Raw genomic sequence first — 26,593 nt, 5'->3', positions numbered from 1 at the left:
TGAGCAGACTCTGCTCATCCAGCAATCACGCTCTTTTTTACATTTGTTTTGTTTTGGTTCTCCGATGCAAGAATCTGTGACCAAATCGGTCGATGTTGGTTCGTGAGCGTGTGAGCGTGGATCCTGCTTAATATTGGTTCATTTTGCGTAAACGGCATGATTCTTTCCACCACTGGTCAATGCTTGGCTTTGTTTTGCGCAATGGAATTCGATGTGCCCAAGACTTGATTCACTACCCTGAAAAAAACATCGCACAAAATTGCGAGAGTGAAACGTCAAACAAAATCATCGCCTCCGTCTAATGTTTTTTCGATTTCTCGTCGTCGTCACCGTCGCCGTGATCGCGTTCCGAATCCTCCTGCAGTGAATCCTGTTTTCCGCCGGAAAAATCCTCCAGACACCCGTAAATTGATCGTCAAAATGTTCTCCGCGCGGCCGAGCAAGTTTTCTGCCGGTTTAGTGTGCCGTTTGTCGTATTTTGGGTGGTGAAAAGTGCGTTTGTAAATTGGTAAAGTTTCCCTTCGGGGAAGTTGGAAGTGCATACCGGAGCAAAAGCAACAAAAAAATAGGTGGAGGGAGAGAGAGTTTCCGGAGTTTCCATTTCACACACAACACAACACAACATAAATTCAACATAACAGCGCGAGTGTAGAAAAATTCAACGATTGTGTTTTTAATGCCCCGCAACCGCGTCTCGCCAGCGCCGAGGGGAAGAAGGTAAAGTGAGATCGGATTTAGTCCAAAAGCTTGAAGACCTATGCTGAATAGGGTGTCCCAGAAAAAATCAATGTTCGAAAAATCATGTTGCTCAACTCTAGAATAAAAGATTAAATTATAGCATTTTTGTAGAACAAAATATTTTTTTTTAAATATTAAATTTGATGGTTGAGTTCCGCCGAATCAAATTTACCAGACCTGATTGATTACAAGTCTCGGGGCCTTCCTTAGCCGAGTGGTTAGAGTCCGCGGCTTCAAAGCAAAGCCATACTGAAGGTGTCTGCGACCGACTGGGGGTCCAGAATATTTTCGTAATGGAAATTTCCTTGACTTCCCTGGGCATAGAGTATAATCGTACCTGCCACACGATTTACGAAAGCGAAAATGGCAACTTTGGCAAAGAAAGCTCTCAGTTAATAACTGTGGAAGTGTTCATAAGAACACTAAGCTGAGTAGCAGGCTCTGTCCCATTGGGGACGTTAATGCCAATAAGAAGAAGAAGAAGAAGTATTCCTATGGTGGACGAAAGATGTTTAAGTTTACAAATGTTTCGTTATTTTTAATCTCAATCCAGAAAAAATGTCTGCTCGAAATTTCTAACACCCGTTTTACTTTCCCAAAAAAAACCTTACCTTTAAATTTACGGGGGTTTTGAGCTAAATCCTGGTTGCGCTACTGAGTGAATCAAACATGAATCAATTGAATATAAAGTCAGTCAATCCTGAATCACTTGCATATGAAGTGGTTCTGATTTAAATAATTTGAATATGATGTTAGTCAGGCCTGAATCACTCGCACATGAAGTAAAATATACTGGGAACACTACAATATGAAGCAGATTTGAAACACCTGAATAGACAATTGATCAGACTTAAATCACTTAAACTTTATATGATTCTGACCCTTATCACATATTTTTTTGCATGTTTATATCGTGTAACAGGTTCGAAGATACTTTATACCCTGGAAATTCGAGACAACTTCCTTTACAAAAAAATCCACATGTATCGTTTCGTTAGTAGTTAAAATAACGCAATTTCTATAATAATTTTCACCAAATGATACAAAAATATGACGAATTCTATTATTATTATAACTACTGAGAGATAGACCTGTGCGCCTAAATAATTTTAATCAGCGGCGGCGTGAGGGCATTTTTATACCGGCGGCGTCATCAGCGTGGAGAAAATTGATCATCAATATTTTTGAAAATGTTCTTACTTGCGGCGTTACGTCCCTACTGAGACAGAGCCTACTTTTTAGCTTTAACGACGAAACAGTTAATGCACCATTATAATAATTCAAAAAATACAGCAATTGAAATTGTTGTCCCGTATTCGCTTATCTGGAATAATCTTTGAAGAATCTTGCAAACCTTCAAAAATCTCTAAAGAAATATTGGCAACAAACCCAAATAACTGGAGAAACTTAAGGTGAAATCCTCGCAAGAAAACTCATGGAAGTATTCTTGGTAGCAAATTCCTGATAGTATCTCATATATATAAGAATATTTTTGATATATTATACACACTCAATCTGTTCGGTAAAAATAACTGGATTTTGGAACTACCGAAAAAGTCAGTACATTAAAAAAAATGTCAGAAATCGAAAAACAGAGATTTCTTCCTGAAATTTTGCAGAGAGCTTTCTTTTTATATCATATATCGATAAAAAATAAAACATGGTGAAATTTGCTTTTCAATTACGCGTGGCGACAGTTTTAATTTTACTGACTTTTTCGGTAGTGAACATTAGGGTGCGGCTTATTTTTCAAAAGTTCTCAAAACCAAAAATTCGTGTGCTCTACTGAATTTTAATCACATAAAAAGAGAAACCTCAAAATCTGAGCCAAAATATTAACATTTAGAGGTGGCGCAAGCGTCTTGATGATGAATTTTCAGGTTATGAAAAATGACCTGCAGTAAAGTACACATAACTTTGTTATTTTTCAATCGATTTTAAAACTTTTAGCATCAGTACCTTCAAAATTAAATTTGTAAAAACTTTGTTGAACACCAAATTTGTCTAAAATTAAAACAAGATTTAGTTAAAAGTAATTTATTCCAAATTTTTCCTCATTCTACTAAAAATTTCAACTTTGTTTGACCATAACTTCATGATTACTCAACCGATTCCAAATCTTTTTACATGCTTTTGAAGCTAATTTAATTGTTTTCAAACCTTTCATATATCACATTTCACTAAAAAAAATGTCTTGACAAAGTTATTCAGCAAAAATTGCACAAAAACTTTATTTTTTAACGAAAAATGTCAGTTTTGTCAAGTCTTTGGCAGTTAAATATTGTCTCTTAAGCTGAAACTGATTTTTCTCATTTAAACCTTTGGGAAGGACTTTGCAACAATTTTTAAATAATTTTGAAACAAAATTATGTTTGCATATGTTGAAAATTATATGCACTATTCAACTCGTAATTAAGGCAAGATGCTTTACATATTTAAGTTTCATAGAAAAAATGCTACTTTCGGCAAAAAAAACTTAAATAATCCAAAGAAATTTGATTTTTTCATTGAAAAATCATGTTTTTGGGTAGTTTTTGTTGAATACCTAAGTCAAAAATATTTTTTAGAAAAAAATGTTGTATGTACAGTTTGAAAACAAATAAATTTGCTTCAAAAGTATGTAAAAATATTTGGAATCGATTGAGTTTTAATGAAGTTATTGTCAAACAAAAATGATTTTTTTAGCAAAATGAGAAAAAATTTGGATAAAAGTATTTTTAACTAAGACAAGTTTTGATTTTAGACAAATTCGATGTTCTACAATATTTTTATGAATTTAATTTGAAAGAAAATGGTGCTAAAAGTTTTGAAATCGGTTGAAAAATAACAAAGTTATGTGTACTTAACTGCAGGTAATTTTTTATAACTTGAAAATTCACCTTCAACACGCTTGCGCCACCTCTAAATGTTAATATTTTTGGCTCAGATTTTGAGGTTTCTCTTTTAATGTGATTTGATTTCAGTAGAGCTCACGAATTTTTGGTTTTGAGAACTTTTGAAATATAAGCCGCACCCTAGTGAACATCATTGTGAGTATTACTGAAGGAGTTCTGGGATGAATCCTAGGAGCATATCTCACAGAAAATGCGAGGAAAGCGGAATCCCAAGAGATGTTTCTGGACGAATCCCTTAAGAAACAGCATTTTCTGGAAGAACTCTTAGAGTATTACCTAAAGAATTTTTTTTTTTTTTTTTAAATCTTTATTTGAATGTATTTTAACGCACGAGGGCTAGTTCTACACTCGAATTACCTAAAGAAGTATAATGAAGTATCCATAAAAAAATGTTTGAGGAGTTCTTGGAGTTACTTTTGAACGAATCTCTGGTTTAGTTCTAAAAAACACATTTTCTGATGAAAAAAAAATGAAGGATACTTGGAAAAACGTTAGAAAGGCGTAGAAGAGGTTCTACTTTCTTTGAAAAATTAATGTGGAATAATTCTTGATCTATAATGCATCATGATCATTGTTGAACAAATTTACATATGGTGCCATATGACTTTTTCGGTAGTGAACATTAGGGTGCGGCTTATTTTTCAAAAGTTCTCAAAACCAAAAATTCGTGTGCTCTACTGAATTTTAATCACATAAAAAGAGAAACCTCAAAATCTGAGCCAAAAATATTAACATTTAGAGGTGGCGCAAACGTCTTGATGATGAATTTTCAGGTTATGAAAAATGACCTGCAGTGAAGTACACATAACTTTGTTATTTTTCAATCGATTTTAAAACTTTTAGCATCAGTACCTTCAAAATTAAATTTGTAAAAACTTTGTTGAACACCAAATTTGTCTAAAATTAAAACAAGATTTAGTTAAAAGTAATTTATTCCAAATTTTTCCTCATTCTACTAAAAATTTCAACTTTGTTTGACCATAACTTCATGATTACTCAACCGATTCCAAATCTTTTTACATGCTTTTGAAGCTAATTTAATTGTTTTCAAACCTTTCATATATCACATTTCACTAAAAAAAATGTCTTGACAAAGTTATTCAGCAAAAATTGCACAAAAACATTATTTTTTAACGAAAAATATCAGTTTTGTCAAGTCTTTGGCAGTTAAATATTGTCTCTTAAGCTGAAACTGATTTTTCTCATTTAAACCTTTGGGAAGGACTTTGCAACAATTTTTAAATAATTTTGAAACAAAATTATGTTTGCATATGTTGAAAATTATATGCACTATTCAACTCGTAATTAAGGCAAGATGCTTTACATATTTAAGTTTCATAGAAAAAATGCTACTTTCGGCAAAAAAAAACTTAAATAATCCAAAGAAATTTGATTTTTTCATTGAAAAATCATGTTTTTGGGTAGTTTTTGTTGAATACCTAAGTCAAAAATATTTTTTAGAAAAAAATGTTGTATGTACAGTTTGAAAACAAATAAATTTGCTTCAAAAGTATGTAAAAATATTTGGAATCGATTGAGTTTTAATGAAGTTATTGTCAAACAAAAATGATTTTTTTAGCAAAATGAGAAAAAATTTGGATAAAAGTATTTTTAACTAAGACAAGTTTTGATTTTAGACAAATTCGATGTTCTACAATATTTTTATGAATTTAATTTGAAAGAAAATGGTGCTAAAAGTTTTGAAATCGGTTGAAAAATAACAAAGTTATGTGTACTTAACTGCAGGTAATTTTTTATAACTTGAAAATTCACCTTCAACACGCTTGCGCCACCTCTAAATGTTAATATTTTTGGCTCAGATTTTGAGGTTTCTCTTTTAATGTGATTTGATTTCAGTAGAGCTCACGAATTTTTGGTTTTGAGAACTTTTGAAATATAAGCCGCACCCTAGTGAACATCATTGTGAGTATTACTGAAGGAGTTCTGGGATGAATCCTAGGAGCATATCTCACAGAAAATGCGAGGAAAGCGGAATCTCAAGAGATGTTTCTGGACGAATCCCTTAAGAAACAGCATTTTCTGGAAGAACTCTTAGAGTATTACCTAAAGATTTTTTTTTTTTTTTTTAAATCTTTATTTGAGTGTATTTTAACGCACGAGGGCTAGTTCTACACTCGAATTACCTAAAGAAGTATAATGAAGTATCCATAAAAAAATGTTTGAGGAGTTCTTGGAGTTACTTTTGAACGAATCTCTGGTTTAGTTCTAAAAAACACATTTTCTGATGAAAAAAAATGAACGATACTTGTAAAAACGTTAGAAAGGCGTAGAAGAGGTTCTACTTTCTTTGAAAAATTAATGTGGAATAATTCTTGATCTATAATGCATCATGATCATTGTTGAACAAATTTACATATGGTGCCATATGGCATTTTTTTTTGTGTTACGCATGTGCAAGGTGAAGATATATGTGAATTTTGCTACTTGAATCCTGGAAACAATTCTGAAGGAGCTCTAAGAGGAATATCTACAGTGGGCGATACTAATCACTCCCTTAGCCTCCAGCAAACACAATACATTTTCGCTGGTTAAAACTTAATTTAATACAGTCAACTCTCCCTAACTCGATATTGAAGGGATCATCGAGTTAGGGAGGTATCGACCTTCAGAACACAAAACCAGTGCAACTGCAGTCCAAGGGACCATCGAGTTAGTAATAAAAACCAACTTTTAATATGGTTTTTTAACTCGATATCGAGATACAGAATATCGAGTAAGGGAGAGTTAACTTCAATAATATATGGAACATCAATATCAATATTAACAATAACGTGTATAAATATTAATTACAATATATATACTATGGAAAATACCTGAAACTCGAGCGGTTATGAATAACTGAACCAGTTATTTACTGAATTGTCATGTTATTTCATTGACAAATTGTTATTATTTTCTGTTAATATAATTCATAATTCAATAAAAGAAGTCGAGTCAATAACAAGATTAGAAATCTATCATCCATCCGCTCGGAAAAAGCGATAAACATGTGCATAAAGTAATTTTTGGGATAAAATGTGATAATTTTTACTTGTGGAACCACTAAACATTAATTTACTAATTACTCGTGGTAAAGATAGATAAATTGAAAATTGTTATACTTCTTCAAGGGTTTTCCTTGGAAAAAAATTGGATGAACAGTTGGCAGAAGTCGAAGAAGTATCCGGGAGAAGTCGATGAAGGAGATCCGTGTAATTTCTTGAGGAACTCTATAAGATTTGATCTAGAATGTTCTGAAAAAAATTCAAGAGTAATCCTTAGGGGATAACCTACTCATAAATTCGTTAAAGAAATGTAGGTTTCGTATATCCATGTAATACTTCCGTATATCCATGAAAAATTCCGAAAAAAACTGTTGGTAGAATTCTTGAGCTCAGAGAAAATACGTAGTGGTTTTGAAGAACAAGGAACAAGTTTTTGTTGAAAAACGTCTTGATTGGTTGGTGGTTAGCCCAAGAGTGAATTACAAATTAGCTTCAAGGTCCCCAGTAACAAACTGGTTGCTACGCAAGACTTCTAATCAGTCATCCATTACTTAGTTTTTGAATTTTTGAAGAAATTGCTATGGGGATTGCTAAAATTTGTCGATGAATCCATATAACAACGTCCGGAGTAATTACTAAAGGAATTTCATAAGCGTTTCGTAGATAAGTTATGGGTGGAATTAGTACAGACACATATAAAAAAAATCCAGAAGAGTTTTTTAAGAATGCAAACAGATTTTTTTAAAGAAATCAACGGATTGTTGTTTATAACACAATTGTTTTTAAAAGAGACTGCAGGGAAAATCTTTAAAGTAATTTATGAGAGAATATTTTGAAGAATTCTTACAGATTCTCAGAAAAAATAAAATATTTGAAAAGGTACGGAAAAAATCTGAAATAAATTCCTTAAGAAACCTTATATCTTAGAAATATCTGCGAAATTATTCACGAAGAAATCACAAATAAACATTTGAGAGAAAACTTTGAACAAATTTCTTTGGCAATAATTCCTGGACAATTCCTGAATTCCCTACAATTCTTCGAGAAATATATGATAAAACTCCCATAAAGATTCTTTGATAGTGGAGGACTTTCAATTGATTATTATTGATGAATCTTTTGAGATCCGTGGAGTGGTTACTAAAGGAATCTCTGTTAGCATTTTAAGAGTAATTGCTAGTCTTGTAGGGATTCTGAAGTATTATCTGAAGGAATTAGTACAGGAAACTTTGAAAGAGCTCATGAAGAAATCTATGTAGGTATTCCAGTGTGAATCCCTGACAAATCTCTGGAAGGTTTCATTAAGGAGTTGATAGAGCAATTCCTGAATTTTCTAAAGCAATACAAAGACGAATTCTTGAATAAACTCTTTGATGAATTACTGTAAGAATCCTTATGAGAATTCATTAAGCAACATTGAATTATTTTGCATAGCATTTTTTTTGATTAAATGTATAAAATTTTAAGAGCCGAGTCATTTATCGGCATGAAAATATAAAATCGGCGGCGTAGTGCTGATTGGCGCGCCGCCAATACCACATTCGGCGTTGACGTGACGTAAAATGGATCAGCGGCGTTGCGCGGCGGCGCACAGGTCTATTGGAAGATAAAAGAGGATTTTCTTTTCTTCATTACTTCGTTAAATAACGTGTAAATCCATTTGTTCGCTCAAAAATAATAAGCTACACACATGGTTGCCAATGACTTTTAGGGCAAGGTCATAAATTAAGCAGGAAATGTCCTTATAAAATATAACGAGTTAAGAACAAAGTCATCCTGATAACTCAGTTATCTCTTTTTAATGTATTCGAATCCTCTGAGCAGAATTTCAATCGATAAACAAAAAAATAGATTGGAATACGTTGTACCTTTTAATTCCGCCCTAATTGCTTATCTTTGACAGATACGCGTATTTTGACTACCACTTGCAGTCTTCTTCAGTGTCAGTTACTCGTATCCACTCGGTTAAACGATTTTTTGAAAGTTGATTTGTTCTGCAAAAAATAAATGAAATGCAAATTAGCATACATCTAGGGTTGAGCACCATAACTTTTCGAACATTAATTTTTTTTTCTGGTACACCCTAAGGTGCATAGAAGAAAACACGAAAAAAAAACAGTGTTTGTGGTGTGCCCCCGGGAAGGAGGCTCGATCCGACGAGATCTCAGATCAGAATTCCGCGCTAGGGCAAGTGGTTTTGTGTGTTAGTGCCACCGTGGTAATATACCTAGTGCTCGCGGATTAAAAAGGTGAACAAAAGCAGAATTAAAGGTTTCCACGTTCATCCATTCATTGCATGGAATTGTCCCATTATTGGATGGAGTGTGTAGGAGAGCAGATGCAACATCGAACGACGTCAACGCGCGGCGCTAAAGAGTGGGGAAGGTACCTACTGGTTGAACGTACCTACCTAACAGTCGTGACGATGGCCTTTCTCTTTCGGGGCATTACGTTACGACTACGATGATAGCGCAGTGCGCCAACAAGCACGGGTTGGCAATAGAGACTATAGATGAAACGGCTTCAAGGTATCATATAAAGCTGAATCCGCCGCTGAGAGCAACCTTTCGGAACCAACGAGTTTTGATGTACCTAGGTGGTTTGGATTTGGTTTCCGATGTTCGAACATCAAGGCGTAGTGGGAGACCGGGAGTGCCAAAGTGGTTTACGTCTAATCTCTGCTTATTTTGAGCCTGCCTAATAATAGTACAATCGTTCCACAGTTGTGAATCATATGAAGAAACAGAATTTCAAGAAAACATGATTAGAACTTTGGGGACACCGTTGTTGCTGAAATTACTATTATTATTATTATCTTTATCAACGAGATTTGCAGCCCGAAGCTGGCTTATCTCGGCTGAAATTACTAGCTTAATACTGTATTTGTAATAAAGTCACGAGTAAACCGCGCTATTACAGATTTCAAAGTCTTGGATCTTAATTAGCATCCTAGAGGAAGTCTCTGATTCAAATTTCAGTTCTTTCTGTAATTGCATTTATTTTATCTTTGATGTTTATTGGAGTGCTTTGGTGTAAGGGTATCGGGTAATATGCATCCCGGGGTAAAACAACTTTGTGGAGTTTCTATGGATATTTCGGAAAAATTGAGACATTTTCCGTGGATTTTTTCTTGTTAGATCGTATCCTGCGTAGTCCCTGATGAAAAATTGCTCCAAGTACTTCCCAAATAGCCTTAAAGATCACCGTGGGTCGTTTTTCCTCAAGGGTGCATATTACCCCAGATTCCCTTACCCGTACATGGTTTTCATTATTTACTGATAGCAGCTCTTCAAAATAATTTAGACATGCGTTAAATTTAATTGTACAACTAACTGATGTACTACTAAACTATTTGAAGAAAAAATCTATTCTATCCAAACACTGATCCATATCTGTGGGACGACTGTTGGAATATTTGGTTCTAACATTTGGAAGTTTCCCTTATAAATGAACCTTCTACACCCACCAATCTGATTACGAAAGGCTCAACTAGTGCAATGAGTGAGCGGCGAATGGTTTGGTGGATAGAAGCAAACAAGCGAAAAAAAAATCTCAAACAACTCTCTCTCTCTGTGGTCTCTGGCTCTGTGAGTGAACCTCACGCCTACGTGGACGGACGGAAGGGCAATGGCATTGCCCCAGAAGGAGGTGAAGCAGCAGGAGAAGGAGTAGGTTGTAAGTTTTGTTTTGCTTTGGCTCCCCTTCCTTCCGCAAAAGTACAACAATGCGAACCAGCCAGCCAGTTAGCAAGCGTGGTGCTCGGATTCGGATTGTGTTAGTTTTGGAGTTGATGGCCCCCGTAATAGGGTGGCCCATTTCTTATATGAAAAATATCTAACTGTGTAATAGGCCGTCCCTTATTTTTCGAAAATGCGAAATGTTATAAGTTTGTCATTGTAAAGTGCTCGTTTTGGTAAGAAAAAAATCAGCAAAACTTTGAAGTCCGTACGAGAACGCTAAGTAGTCCCCCAACGACCTTAAAGATATTAGGTGTAGATGACCCCCGTGCACCAAATCGAGCACGCTGCTCTAGTGTTCGCCACATGAGTACGAAAAGCCACCAGTAACAAATTTATAATCAGCATAGAATTTTAAGTAAAATAATATTTTATACTGTGGTTATCTTCATAACACTGCACGCCGACATAAAATTCAGAACTACAAAGGGATCGTTCAAATATTACGTAACTCAACAAGGGTAGGGAGAGGGTCTTCCGTAATGTTACGGTCCACACAAAAAATTTAAATTTTTCATAGAAAAGCTGTTACGTGGGAGAGGGAGGGGGTCTAATATTGACAAATTTTGCGTTACGTAATATTTGAATCATCCCATAGAAAACAAACTTCTATGTTGATTATCAACGCGCGCAGGACAATTTGTTATTGGTGGCTTTTCGTACTCGTACTGCGTGCACTAGAGCAGCGAGCTCGATTTCGCGCACGGGATCATCTACGCCCAATACCTTCAGGGCAGTTGGGGGACTACTTAGCGTCCGGACTTCAAATTTTTACCAGATTTTTTTCTTACCAAGACGAGCACTTTACAATGACGAACTTATAACATTTCGCATTTTCGAAAAATAAGGGACGGCCTACTGTGTAAGTCTTAATTTACACCCCCTAATATTTTTGTCATTTAGACTTAGACGCCAAAAAAAAAAATCAAAATGAGTGTTCGTCAACTTTAAGAAGAGCTAAACGAGCTTGAAGTTTGTATGATGAAAATCGATCAAATATATGGGAAATACTATTCCAACTACATATTCGACTATAGGGTGCGTCGATGAAATTCTTAACAATAGCAAGCAGCTAGCATGTTTCTTCTTAGATACCTGATCACTATTTCAATCGGAGTCTCTATTTTTAATAGAAGGTCTCTAATGTCTTTTTTTTTTGCTCGAAAAGGTTTCTAAAACTACCCTGGCCACGATCACAGGGTTTGACGGTGCTAAAGTAGAAGGTGCACCATAATAATACCCGTCTGTGAAACATATCACCTTCCCAATACTTTGGTACACCTCTAACGGTTCATGATTTTCATGAAACGGCTGCATTCAGGCAGAGGATCTGTTAATATGTTTCGCCATATTATCAGGTTCTCTTCGAACGGAGGGACCGCCAGGGCTCATTAGTTGCTTATAAACCAGTGCTGGTTGTTGATGTTTTAGTTCGTTTACACGAGCTGTAGCATCCTTTGTACTAATCAGTAATGGTGGTTAAGTTTCGAAGCCAACGTGTGATCAATCGTTTTATAATGCAACATAAGAATGGGTGTTTGGTGGAACTGTGCGTTACACTCGTCGTTATTAAATTTAGTGATTGTGAGGGTGCTAATAGTGACTTTATAATGAAATCTATGGTGATGAAAATTTGAAAATGAAATTAGAAGTGATTCTGATAGTTTTGTTAAAAAATAATAATGATGATGTGAACCCTACTAATTTAATAATGACCATAATACATTGTGCAATCATTTCTCTGAATATAAACTGTATTGCCTAGTTCTTCAAATTTGCATGATAAAAGTGTTAATAATAACAGAGAGTGCAGAAGAATGGATCGAAGTGATTTTTTTACTGTAACTTTCTTGATCATAGTGCTAAATCGTAGTTGGAATAGTAATGACTCTACAGCAACAAAAATAATGAAAAATTTAAATAGAATATCTTTTAATTACTTAGTAATGCTAACAGATGGTAAATGGTAATAACAATGAATTTATATGAAAATGGTTGTTGCGATGAATTTGTAGTGAAACTGGCAACATTGATGGATGTAGAATTATAGAACTGTATTGAAGTAGATTAGTTGTTGATAGAGGTTAATAGGATAAGGATGGTTGGTGAATTTGTTGCTCTGGTAAAGCTGAAGTGTAAAACTAGAATGTAAGTAATGTAATTAGTATTTTAAGTATTTTGTAATGTGAATTCATTAATAAATTTTAGCTTTGAAGCTGTGTAATTTGAACACTGCTCTCGAGAAGTTTTAATTCTACCAGAGGTAATTACTCCCAACATTCTTCAAAGATTCTAAGGGCAACTCAAATGAATTCGCCATGGGAGATTTAAAGCAGAAGATCGCATTGCTAGAAGAGCGATATAAATCATGGCGAATCCAACAGCAACTAAATGAAAAGCAAATGCAGCAGAATTACGAACGAAGTTTAGTGAAATTGGATAAGTATTACAAGGCTGCGGAAAGGCAAATTGATTTAGAGTTCAGCGCAAAAAAGGAGCGATTGTTAGAGAAATACCGTGTAAAAGTTGACTACAAAGCATCGGTGGGTCAAGTAAATAGAGTTCCAGATAGTGATGAAACTAAAACGCAGAACAGTACCGACAAGGATCCTCATATGATGGTATCAGCTTCTCTGCATCGTTCAGCATCTCCAACGGAATCGTCGCTACCGACGCTTACACGTATTACACATACTGATGCCAAGCGGATTGATCTTCGAGCTGGGCTTTTGCGCACCGAGAGCATCATAGAGCAGAAAACCACTGTGAAGCCTACTCCGAAGAGTGAAACAACCGTCATGATGTTGCGTAGCTATTCTGTTGGATCCACAATAGAGCCCAAACTTTCAGATGACCGATCCAACACGAGTGTATTTATCATGGTGGAAACATTCGCACCAAATCAGAAGGACATAGATGTTGTTGTAATGAATGAATGCAATCGCATCGGATTGTTTCCGTCACCTGAACTACGAAAACAATTCTCGAAAAGGTGTGATCGGCGATCAACAGAAACAACAGTTTTTGATCCTGGTGGGCCTCACAGAGCGTACGCATTGTTTAACTACTGTTGTTTAGGGAGGAGGAAACCTACACGCAGAGGTTTCCAAATCAAATTAAACTGCTGATCCAAATTCATTGATTACCAGTTTCACGGGTGGGAGAATGTTGCGATGAATTTGTAGTGAAACTGGCAACATTGATGGATGTAGAATTATAGAACTGTATTGAAGTAGATTAGTTGTTGATAGAGGTTAATAGGATAAGGATGGTTGGTGAATTTGTTGCTCTGGTAAAGCTGAAGTGTAAAACTAGAATGTAAGTAATGTAATTAGTATTTTAAGTATTTTGTAATGTGAATTCATTAATAAATTTTAGCTTTGAAGCTGTGTAATTTGAACACTGCTCTCGAGAAGTTTTAATTCTACCAGAGGTAATTACTCCCAACAATGGTGTTATGTGAAAAGTGATATAATGGAAAGTATACCTGAAGTGTATTACGAAAGTTGATGAGTGATAATCGATGATATACGTGCAAGTGTCGAAAATGAAAGTGACGATAGTGAGTGATGAAATGAAATGGGGAATGAGGACCTTTTAATAAAACTATTTCGTTCTTCACTTTAACCACTCTAGTAGCATTTCAGGCCTTATCATAGTTTGATAGTAGTCAGAACTATTAGACTGCAAAACTACGGCAAGGACTGATTGCTGCTAGCGTACACAGTGACCATTTGAGCAACATTGCTTAGGAACGTCTGTGTGATGAACGCAATAGAGGCTTATAAAAGCAAATGCTGGGAAGGAGCTTAGGGCAGATTAAGAGTGCCAGTACTACCCCTATCGCTACCGACAAAAAAAAAAAAAAAAAAAAAAAAAAAAAAAAAAAAAAAAAAAAAAAGGTTTCTAAAACTACTTCTTCCACAGTCAATCCTGATACAAAATTCTAGAGTCTCCAGAGAAACTTTCAGAGAATCTTACGCGATTATTCAAAAGGCTCTCTAGAAATTTCTTCTAAGATGTTGTTTATCCAGATATTTCTACTAGGATAGTGAAGAAATCGCTCTAGAGATTCCTCCACCAACTTTCCCAGGAATTCATACAAAAATTCCTCCAGCAATTTTTCATGGGATGCTCAGAGGAATTTTCTCCAGAAAATTCTTGAAAACTCAAACGCTACTACCTTTAGTAATTCACATAGGGACTACTCTAAAATCTTTGAAAGGATCTGTACCAGTACTTCGTTTAAATAAATTTCACCCATACTCCACCGATTGTTATTGTAGAAAATACATTGTTTAAAAACTTTCTTCTGGTTTTATTATATATTAGTGTTTCAAAACTTTCTCCTGGTTTTAAATTAGTGGATAAATTCGCGTCTCAACGGAAATCTTCGACAAAATCTTAGCGAAATCAATGCAACAATCCATGAAAGAATTCCAGGAGGGCTTAGAAGTTTTTTGAGAAATTTCTAAAATAATGTTTTCAGGAGCACCTTTTTAATTTTCCTTGGGAAAATTTCAGATTAAATTCTATACTAAGGTACACTCTTTTTGCCGAAAAGACTTCAGTGCTGTTGCCGTCTCTTCTCTATTGATAGAAGAATCTTCAAGCCAGGAAAGAATTTTGTCGACTACTGCGCACCATATGGCCAAAAATGTACTTGGTAAAGGTTTTTACGGATATTTGATCGAATTTCAAGCCCCCCTAGAAAAGACGCTCAAATTTGACACAGTAGTTTGGGGGAGTTTAATTATCCGAAACATTATAAACAACCAAATATACGCTTATTATTTTATTACTGATTACCATATCTTTTAGATTAGATATTAGAAATCTATTAGAAATGAGAAATTATAAAGTTGTTTTGTCAAAAGAATTTTTCAAAATTATGTTTTCGATGACATTTATCAGGGTGTCTATTACCAGGCAAACCTGGAATTATCAGGAAAATTTATTCAACATGGAATTCTCAGGGAATTCAGGTCAGAATTAGTGATCCTTTATATCCTTATCTTATAAAGGATTTCTAGTCAGAATATGTTAACGACAAAGGATTTTTGCGTCAAAATCCCCCAGAGCTAACCATTTCTTTCGGAAAACTCTCTACAATCGACAAACAATTCCGGCTGCGCCGCTAGCGAAACGCTACTTTAGCTATTCAGTAAGGATTTTTTCGAGTATGAAATTTTATCGGATTACCAAAAAATCATCCCTATATTTGATCAGTAAAGCAGTCAGACAAAATGATTTTAGAAAAATAATCTGGAATTTGAATTTAATTTTATTTGAAATTTTCAAATAATTATGATTACCCCAAAACTCTTGGATGTTCTCGAATGCAACGCAAAAAATTCTCGCATAACTTGTGATCTCGCCCTAAAAGCCATTGGTGTGTGTAGCTCCTTGTTTCTAAACAAATGAATGGACCAGGATGAAAACTATCATCACTAGATAGAGGAAGATCTTCTCTTCATCGTAGCATTCATTAACGTGTTAATCCATTCGTTTGCTCGGTAATTACAAGCAACAGACTTGGTTTGTTTTCAATAATTTATTCATTAAAACGTTCAGTTGAAAGTTAGAATTTTTAGGTACGTATAGAATCATTTTAAATTTATCTTATTGTGTTTGTAGAAAATCAATTGCATTCTTGAGGTACTGTTTACATAGATGAAAGGATTAATTTTAAGAATTTAAGAAAATCTGCCACAAAAAGTGTTGTAAGAAACTCAAATTCAACTCACGCGTGAGTTATCAACCACGCAACTCAGTAGTCAAATAGTCCTGGAGTTGGCTCATTTGTTTATTTCATAGCCTCGTATATCCACAGTTTTCTCACACAAATCCATAATTTCTTGTTAGTCTGGTAGAAAATAACTCTTTTTGACCCTTTTGACTTAAACTAAAACATTCAGTGTTTACGAGTTTTTAATGACTACAAATTGAACTTTAACACTTCACTTTTGCAAAAAAAAAAAATAAAATACTAAAATCACTAGTAAGGCGAGCAAATACCTTTAAACTCTGATATGTGTTGCTTATAGATAGGCCTATTTCTTCTGCGACTTACAGACTTCTTCAGTGTCGAGAGAAAAAAAAGTGGGTGGGTATGTTAGAACTGGATTCTACCTGTAATCGCATACAGGGGGTCATTTTTTAATTGTGTACCTAATCAAATGAAAGGATTGTCAAAATTAGAAATTCCTGCTTGCTTGGCAGGTGGTCAATTAATGTGTTCATGTATTGTGTGTGTGAAGGTTAGGTATAAGTTTAAACAGCCAAGAATACCCATTTCCTTGAGCTTTGTTTAGTAATTTATTGTTGTTTTGTTTGAAAATTTCTATGCTTTCCGCTACGTCAAGTTTCCAAGGATTTGAAATATGTCGTAAGAGTTTGATATTTTTTGTGTTAAGGAAATGTTCTTCATTGTAAATATGTTCTGCAACTTTCGATTTGAAATGGTGTACATGTCCTTTTTCTGTGTCTTTGTGTGCTTTAGTAACTTCTGCTACGTGTTCTTTAAAACGTGTATTGAGAGTCCGTTTTGTTTGTCCTATGTAAATTTTATTGCAGTGGTCGCATGTAATTTGGTAAATGCCTGATTTATATAAACTGTTAATTGGGTCTTTTGTTGAGCCTAGGAGAGTTTGGAGTTGGTTATTTCTACTGGTAAAAACTAACTCAGACCAAACTTTCGTAGGATTGGGCGTAGCTTTTTTGTTTCATCGTTGTAGTTGACGGCTATACGGTTTGAGTGTTGGTTGTTCTTGTGTCAGAGTAGTAAGTGAACGTTTGTATTGTTCTCGTGTTCTTTTGTCAATGAGTTGTTGTATTGTTTGTCTTGTGTAACCGTTTAATTGTCCTGTTTCAAAAATGTGGTTAAGTTCCTTTCTTCTACCAGTTTCATTGAGGGGGATTGTTAGCATTCGATGTATCATGTGATTGAAGGAAGACATTTTGTGTTGGTGTGAGTGATTTGATGTGTTTGGAATAATACGTTGAGTGTTAGTTGGTTTTCTATAAATTTCAAATGTAATTGATGAGTGTTCCTTTACAATAAGTAAGTCCAAGAAATGTAATTTGTTATCCTGTTCCACTTCGTAAGTAAATTCAATGTTTTTGTGAGCCTTATTAATTGTTTCTAAAGCTTGGGGTAAGGTGTGTTTTTTTAACTATGCTGAAAACATCCTCAACGTATCTCCACCAGATTTTCGGGAGCTGGTTTTTATCTTCTAATCGTTTCTCTAAATTTGCCATAAAAATCTCACTTAAAAATGGAGAAAGAGGGTTTCCCATTGGGGCTCCATTTAACTGTTTATAAGTTTCATCTCTAAAGGAAAAAATAGTTTTCTTCCATGCGAAGTTTAGTTAATTTAATGTATGTACGTACTTGTTTTATCCAATCTGTGCCTTCATATTGACTAAGTAGCCAATCTTCTAATAGACTTATGGCACCTTCTAACAGGAATGCCAGGGAATATACATTTGACATCAAAAGAAACTAAAACTTCATCATCGGCTATTTTTAGATTTTCAATTACTTCTGTAAAATATTTGGAATTTTTAACTGTTTTACTATGAAACTTTTTTGGAAAATTTTGGAATTTCTGGACTAAATACTTTGCAATCTTGTGGGTGGGTGATCCAATAGCTGAAACAATCTCACGCATTTCATTACCAGGTTTATCAGGGTGTCGATTACCTGGAAAAACCTGGAAAGTCAGGGAATGTCAGGGAATTCAATTTTTGACCTGGAAAGTCAGGGAATTTCACTAGAGGTAAGGGAAAAAAATACTACAGCATAAAACCAGTTGATTGTCTGCAAAGTTATTGATTGGGCCACCTCAGCATTATTGTAGGGGAAATCAGGGTAAAACCGACACTGTGGGTAAGCTCGACACCCTTTGATTTTTCATGTTTAGAGCAGATTTTCATGCAGTTTCCACCACGCTCTATCTTATCTTGTGAAATGTTGTGTTTCGAATGACATTACAACTGACGCTACCAATAAACTGCCAAAATAAACAACAAAATCATATTGGATAACATAGAAGCAACAGCAATTGCAATGTTTCGCTGTTATTCTTTAACTATTTCGCATGTGAAATTTTTAAAATGTCATTATTTGTTCTGCGTCTACATCATCATTTACTATTATTACATTGATACAACATGAAGGAGAAATTAATTTTTGGTTTTTCGACAGCTGAAAACATTATTGAAAAATAAATGTCCACTCGGGGTAAGATCGACACTTTCATTAGGGGTAAAATCGACACCTTTCTTTGCTTCATAATCCAACTTCAGGGTATCTTTCTAACTGGAAGACTATTTCTGTAGTTTATGTGAGTCTTTATTTTCGAATTCCAGTGAAGTTCACGGATGGCGAACTTGTTAACATGTAAAATATGACACTATCCCACAAACTATCATTAAGTATTAAAAAATGTTTCCGTGTTATCAAGTTTCAACTTATTTGATGAAGCTTGAAGGAGGTTCTCTCATTTAAAATTGAAGAATTAATAGAATTTGATATATTTTCACATAAATTAATCTTATTGTTTATTTAAAAACCATTCAACAGGTTCAACAGTTTTTATTATTTAAAAATAATAACACTTTTCTGTTTTGTTAAAATAAAACAGTATTTACTTTCACAACCAATCATTCGCTACAACTTCATCTTCGTAAGCATTACATGAACACACATTATTAATATCCATGTGTATTCACCCCATTTTTATAATCTTAGCATGGGATGTTTGAAATTTTCACATATATTAAGTAGATCTTCAGCCTCTCCTCAATAATTTACGTAATATGTGAATAATCCTATAGAGGAAGGGGTCATAAATGTCGAAAGTCATGTTTAAAGAATTCTTTTAAATATGCAATGTGATGGTGATGTTCACAACGTATAAATTCTACTCAAAGTGGATGTGTCGGTTTTACCCCAACAGGGTGTCGATCTTACCCGCACTCTCAATTGTCCCACCTAAAAATGATAAAATATCAATATGATTTAAATCACTATGTCACCATAGTATATCATCCAGCGATTGCAAGGATTGATAGATTTATAACCAATAAGTGATTCTACAACAATTTTGGGTTCGTTTAACAAGCGAAAGTATACAAATTTTGTCAATAAGCTTAGGGTGTCGGTTTTACCCCGAATTCCCCTACTAATGGAAACAAATGATAATCATTCTTTCAAAAAATCAGTACACCATTGAGAAAACGTTGTTATGCATAGTAGATTATACTGTACTTTACTACTTATACTTACCTTCATAATCCAAAATTGTATAAAATTAAAAATATCAACAGCATTAACAATGCTCCAAAAAGTTGGCGTAGATTGCTCCAAAGCAATTTAGTTTTAAAATTTCCTAAATCAGCTCATTGCCTAGTTTTGCTAACTTTGCTTAAAATCTTGAGAAAAAATGGATTTTTCTCCATCAAATCATGTCAATCTTTACAAGCTTGCTCATAATATCCTAGTAATACTGGTAAAATCTAAATTCTTTATCAGATTGTTTTTGGAAACAGTATATATTAAGATAATACCGCAAAGTGCTTTTATACTGATATTTTTCCATCTTGCTATTTATTTCAATTTCGTTTTTTCTATTTCAGTTTTCTAGATTGTTGTGAAAATGTCGTGAATTAGAGTTCAAGCGTTATTTCAGAATTTTCTTCAGGAGCATACTTACAAATATATCCAGTTTTTCTTAGTTTATACTCATTAAATTCTTCAGAAATTCTGAAGATCATAACATTCCTCAACAAAAATTCTCACGGAATCTAGAAAATGCTTGGAAGCTGAAATTTCAGGAATTTGGTTTGAAGGAAGCTGCTTGATAATCCATTGACAGTATGTGAGATTACTTGGAGATACCCTCTAAGAATTCTTAGAGGAGTTCCTCCGAGCATTGCTAGAGGCACGACAAATTCAAGAGGGTGGAACATCAAATTATTATTAGTGCGTTATTCAATCTCAAAATGTATTCCGTTAAAAATATCTTGATAAATTCTTTGGGGGAAAAAACATATGAGAATCCTAAAATAATAAGCTAAAATAAATAATCCTTAACAAATCTTCGTGAAAAGTTATTGAAAGTATTCTATGAAAAATAAAATAATACATTTTGCAACAAAAATCTTTACGATTCCTAAAAAAAAAGTTTGCAGTTTTCCTGAAATAATCCTGAAATGTTTATAATAAACACATTAAGCGAATGCATATTTTAAGTCCATAAAAAGGAAATAATGTTGAGTTACCCTCGACTAGTTTTAAAGTTTTATATAAGGCCGGAAAACTTTTCGTGAGGAATGTTTTTCGACTGTGCCATTGGGCGTTTCATGCTAGTCCGTTGTCTAGTGTGATGCTGCCTTCAAAGGGCAAAATGCCCACTGGAAGCATTAACGTGTCCGTATTTAAAAAAAAAGTCAGAAAAACAATATCCTTAATGATTGACAATCGTTCTCAAATGCAAAAAGGCTCTTCCTTGATATCGTTATAAAGTTCATAAACAATACAGATATCATTCAGTGCAATAAGTTTGATGAAATATGCATATTTTCGAAGAATAAGGTCCATCTTACCCATGCGTTGATTATGACCCTAGTCCCTCTATATTTGAAGAAAAAAGTTAAGGAGTTTCTAGGAGAAATATTCTTGACGAAGTATTGGAGGAATACTTGGATTGAGAATCAAAACAGGAATTTCTGATAGTGTTGCGTATTATATACAAAAATGGTGTAATCAGAAAATTATATCTGGGTAGCTAGTATGCGAGTACATCCTCTTTTACAATTTCAAACGTATATTTTGCGCTTGACGGTTTCAAATGAGTATGGTCAATATGTGACTCATAATTTTTTGAGCTTTTACTCCTTATAGCTTTTACCGCTTTATTCATACGAATTCTCATGTTTGAAAAGAAAATACTCTAGTGCACAGTTGTATCATATTAATTTGAATAAATGTTCAAGAAAGTTATCTGACAGGTGTCGTGTATTTAAGTGGAGCAAAAACATTTGCTCGGTTTATTCATACGATCTAAAACATACCAAACCAGCAAATCAGTATGGTCTGAATTTTTCTGGAAAACAACTGGAAGGTCAGGGAAAGTCAGGGAATTTTATTTTCTAAATTGAGTCGACACCCTGTTTATGAACTTTAGGAAGTCCTTTAATTCTTGGCAATGAAGGGTTAGATTCCTTCAGTGAGTTTACAACATTACCCAAAACCGGTTTTGCTTCTTTTAACGCTTTGTCAACACGTCTTACCATTCCTGGAAGAGGATCAGTTCTTTGAATTCGGTAAGGTTCATGTTGAATTTTGTTCTGCATTATTTCTTCGTATTTAGATTTATCAAAAATTACAGTAGAATTACCTTTATCTGCTCTTAAATAGAAAACTGGTTTTGTGTTGAGTTGTTTGATTATGTTGTGTTCCTTGTTTTGGGGTGTAGTGTTCGTGTTGCGGATGATGTTTGCGGTGTGTGTTCTGATTTCTTGGATTTGTGAAGTCTGTAGATTATTAGTGTTGATTGCTGTTTCAATGTCTATGACTGTATGTGTCGTGTCAGGTTTTGCTGGTATAGCGTAGGTCAGTCCTTTGTTTTTTTTTTTTACCAATTCGTTTATTTTAAGGCTCACACGCCGTATTCAGCTTAACAGAGCCGGTTATCACTTTCTACATTGTATAGAAAAATCAAAATAAAGTTTTTTTTTTTGCTTTTTTCATCCAACGATGAAAACATTTACACATGATCCGTGTTTGGGGAACACTGATTGGAGCAAGCCTTTTTCGTTCTACACCCTTTGTTTATCTGCCTCGATCGCCGTCGCTTGTATGTTGCCCCATTGTATTCGGAAGAGGAGTTTGAAGCACTTTCATCATCGGTCCAGTCATCGTCGTTGTTGTTTTCGCTATTGTCGTTCTGTTTAGCTTGCACTGGTTCAGGAACGGGAGATGTTGTTTTTTGCAGGTCATTCGTTATTGGCGGGAAATCATCCTGAGTGAATAAACCTTCGGGTGATTTTGTTGCTGTCGATGTTGGCGGAATTACATTTGAATTAGTGTTTGGCTCCGGACACTTGCCAGGAGGAGATGATTGGCCAGATTTCGGCTGGTCATTGTAAGTGACCATTGTACGTTCATTTTCAATTGTAATGAACGTTGGGATATGCCGTAGAATGTTCATTCTCAGTACTCGCACTCCGTTGGAAATTCCGGAAAAATAATGCTTCCATTTTTCCTTCCGTATGGAGATCATCTCTCCATATTTCAACATATGGTCCGCGATTGTGACGTGGCTCATCGATGGCGGAAGGTCATGGACCCGGACCGTAACCGCCTCGCAATCAACGTAGACCGGAATGCGAAATTTCACATTATTGGAAAGCATTGTTCGCTTCCAATTATGTTCTAATTGGTAGCGTGTGACGATTTCTTTCGTTTTCATTTCAATGAGAATACAGTTGCGTGCGTGATGCAACTGTATACTCTTAACGTCGTCATACTGAAGCTTTAATTCTTGCTCCAAAAACTGGTGCACCTTCGCCACTTCAGGGCGAACAGGGAGAACACTAAAATCCACCACTAGTGTGTTTACCCGCGCACCGGACATTTTCCAGGAACTGCGAATACGAAAGCGAGAGAGGTAACGAAAAGCGTCCGACGTGTGCGATGTCTGGCAAATAACTGAGTCCTTTGTTGAGTAGGGTCAATTGTTCATCTGTGAATTGGTCAGATGAACAATTAACCACTATTCCATCTATGTTATGTATGTTAGATTTTTGAGAAGGACGTGAAAACTTTGGATTTTGATACTTAATTTATTAAATTTTTCTGTTAAAGATTTACGTTTTCTCTCTGATTCACAATATTCTGCTATTTTTATTTTTGTTAGGGAAATTTGAAAATTATCTTGGAACTCTTTTGCTAATTTTAGATGTAGAGAATAGCATTCCAAAGTTTTCACGTTAATTCTACCGTAGAGTGCCTTTATTGATCGTCTCAATAATTGCATCTCTATGTCTTTAATTATGTCTGGGTTCTTATTGGCTGTTTTGACAATTACCTTATGACTTACGGGTGTAAGCCTGTGTTTTTTACATTGTTTTAGAAAAGCAATATCCTTGTATAATCCAGCGATGCGTTTCTTCAACTCGATGAACTTGTTGCACTTCCTCGGCTTGGTTGCCATTTTGAGTTTTTAATGGTTTTTATGAATGAATCATTTTTGACAGCTTGAGTGTGATTGAGTGATTTTGCATGAAATCTGCGAAATGAAAATGCTCTTGCGGGAGAGCTCATTGATTGAAATTTGAGTGTGAGTCTAACAACATTGATCACACATTTAGTCTAAGTTTTCATTTTTTTATTTGTTTTTAAATTTACGATTCTTTCAGGATTTTTTTTTCAGTATGTTCTGAAATTCATCCACGATTTATGTTTTAGGAAATCTGCCACAATGTTGTTTGCAATCGAAAATTTACCCTCGAGTTATTCGTTTTTTACCTCTGCTACAAAATCTTCAATAAATTTCGGCCAGTAAGTTCCTCATTAACATAAATTTCGAAAAAAAATCTACCACGAGTTTGTTTTCCGGAGTTTACGTATTTGATGCAAATTAGAAATATAAAATAGTAACCTTTACCGAGCTAACACTCGTCTCGTAAAAACAGTGAGAAGTGAAATCTTCACTGCGTCACTTTTATGACCATTAATTGCAATCAAGTCTTATCCCGGACAGATAACTATTAAACTATTAATATTTCAAATTACTGCAGGTCTCTATATTCCCAATTCACCCAATATGTAGATTGGTTAATGTGGACATAGAACGTATTTTCATTTGTAGTTAATTTTATGACTAATACTTGTAGTTTTGGAATCACTTTTAGGTCACTATTATGATAATTTTGGTAACTTAAGTCACTATTATTGTGCTGTCTGATCGGTGCAGGTACAGATAAGATTTTAAGTTTCAAGTACAGATACAATGTGATGTGGCAAAAGAACATTAGAAAACAATGTTCACCTTTAGGGCGGAGATCCCTCGAAAATGATGGACATAGTATTCGAATATTATCCAATACTGGGTGTAACTTAAGGTGTTAGTAGTTTGATCATTATGGACCACCCTACCCCTGTATACGAAGCGAAGCGAAATACCTTCCTTTCCAGCCCGGACCGTTGCCACTTCGGAGCGCGGTCGGTGGTGCCGCCAGTTTGTTGGGTTGCCTCGAAATCGATGGGAGCGGGTCGGAATGTCTCGGACATTAGAGTGAATACCAGTTCAGTTGCAATCAAGGTTTCGCTCAGTTACTTTTAATCGGCAGCACTTGCCACCGAAACGGATTACGTATAGCCAATCCCCAACTAATACGCTTGATGCATAAGTGATTGAGACAAAGTGCAACGAAACTCGATCTGCCTGCCGTATACTAAATTCCTCTTCTTTCTCGGACCTGCAGCAGTGCAATCCAGCGATGAGACAGTGTGATTTTTGTTCGTTTGTGAATTCCCGGATCCGTCTTCCGCGCATATCGACACTAGAGAGTGTCGCCTATACAAGCTTCAGTGGTAGTGAATCATCACGCGGATGTATCTCGTAAAACAAAGTGACTCTGACTAAAGACTAATCGTCGTGGTCGAGGTGAAGAGAGCAAAGGTAGAACAAAAGTGCTCCACCAAGTGAAATCTAAGCCCCAAATGTTATCCACCGCGGCAGTTCCGATGAGTACCTCTTCGGCCAACGTTGTCGCAGCTTCCGTTGCCCTGGAGCAGCTATCACTGTTCGCATACGCCGTCCACGATTCAAACAAACTACAATTGAGGGGAAAGTGAGCTCCCCAACCAAAGTGCGGGTACAGAAAATTGGCGGAAATCTCAACGCAAAGTGCCAAATTGTGTGTTAGTAAAACCCCAAAGCCAGAGGAGGGATGCTGCAGCTGGCGGAATTGGCTGTGAGCAGTTTTTGGATGTACTGCGCCCTGTCGGTGGTGGTGATGGTAACTCTGGTCACGACCCTGGCCTCATGCCTCTGCTGCCGGAAGCAGGAGATCAAGTAAGTATAGCGCCAATGTTGTTAAGTTTATTCCTACCTACGATTCGATTCGATTCACGATTCGGGGGACGTGTGTTTGGCTGTCTTTTAGCTGTTGTTTGTACCTTCCTACCTATATTATACGTATCCAATCCATAGTATACACCACTCTCGTTTGTAGGCGTATTGTAACGCGCGCGCTGCCGTTCAGAGTCGTAGTGATGATCTAATTTCTTCCGTTCAATCCCTTCTCACCCTTTACATACCTCAACTTCTCCCAAATCCTCACCGTTTCAGGGCACAAGCAAAAGTGAGCTCACCTGAGCAAATCTCGACCACAGAGTCGCGCAGGGTTTGGAATTTGAGTCACATCGGCCTTCCTTCATTGTTCTTTGAGACGGGAGCTGACTGAGTGAACATCTGCATGTCCTCTTGAGACTGCAATTTGAGTATAGGTAAATCAAATCAAATGCACTTTGTAGCTCCACAACTCAACGCTGCATATATTGGATGCGGTGCTGTTGGGGACCGAGGTCGCCTGAGATTGAGCTGTACCTAAGTGAATGTGGACAGTGTATGATGGAATAGGGCTTGCTTACTTCAAAAAGGGTGAATCAAGAAGCGAATATAACGATTTGTCACGAATTTCTTAGGTCTACAACAGTCGTAGATGTGAAAGATTTCTGTTTTCCATATTTGTCGACAGTATTGTAGTTGTAAAATCCTTCCAAGGTATAAAATCTTTCATTTCAACGGAACATCATTCTATTCCGTGAATTTACAGCAAGGCTAACTAACGTACTTGATAGACAAAATTTAATTACAAATTACCTTGCTTCAATAAAAAAACAGAGCGTTGAATTAGTCGTCATTAAAAATTTGATGATTATACGGTAAATCATGCATAAAGCTTTTCCATTTGGATTTTTTTCTTAAATCATTGGTAAAGCTAATTGCTTTCAACTGCATGACATATTTGTTGTATACTTCAAGGCGCTTCCAAAGTCATTTAATCACTATTTTTATGATTAATCAATGATTAATGATTAATCATTCATCGACCAATGATTACATGCCCAACAGTATGCAATAAACGCCTTGAAGTATGCAACGAATAGGTTATACACTAGAATATGATGGAAATTACTCAT

The 26,593-nt window shown here is 35.4% G+C and overlaps 1 protein-coding gene across 9 annotated transcripts in view; it reads left to right on the top strand.

The window, feature by feature from the left end:
* Window positions 1-304: 304 nt before the first annotated feature.
* The window catches only part of LOC5576202, a 50,822-nt gene continuing 24,533 nt past the window's right edge, over window positions 305-26,593 (top strand). For 2 of the 9 annotated variants that reach the window (XM_021838025.1, XM_021838016.1), the window contains exons 1-2: window positions 305-717; window positions 24,871-25,463. In XM_021838025.1, the coding sequence (XP_021693717.1) occupies window positions 25,339-25,463 (125 nt within the window). In that variant the 5' untranslated portion in view covers window positions 305-717; window positions 24,871-25,338. Of the gene's footprint in view, window positions 718-8,725; window positions 8,887-8,920; window positions 9,023-9,051; window positions 9,166-9,929; window positions 10,313-10,392; window positions 10,412-24,870; window positions 25,464-26,593 lie in introns of those variants that run through there. The other 7 variants (XM_021838017.1, XM_021838019.1, XM_021838018.1 and 4 more) reach the window with 7 other exon arrangements.

This window comes from Aedes aegypti, chromosome 1 (assembly GCF_002204515.2).
Source record: "Aedes aegypti strain LVP_AGWG chromosome 1, AaegL5.0 Primary Assembly, whole genome shotgun sequence".
Classification (NCBI taxonomy): domain Eukaryota; kingdom Metazoa; phylum Arthropoda; class Insecta; order Diptera; family Culicidae; genus Aedes; species Aedes aegypti.
Note: the sequence above shows the minus strand (reverse complement) of the source record. Positions and strands in the feature narration are given on the sequence as shown.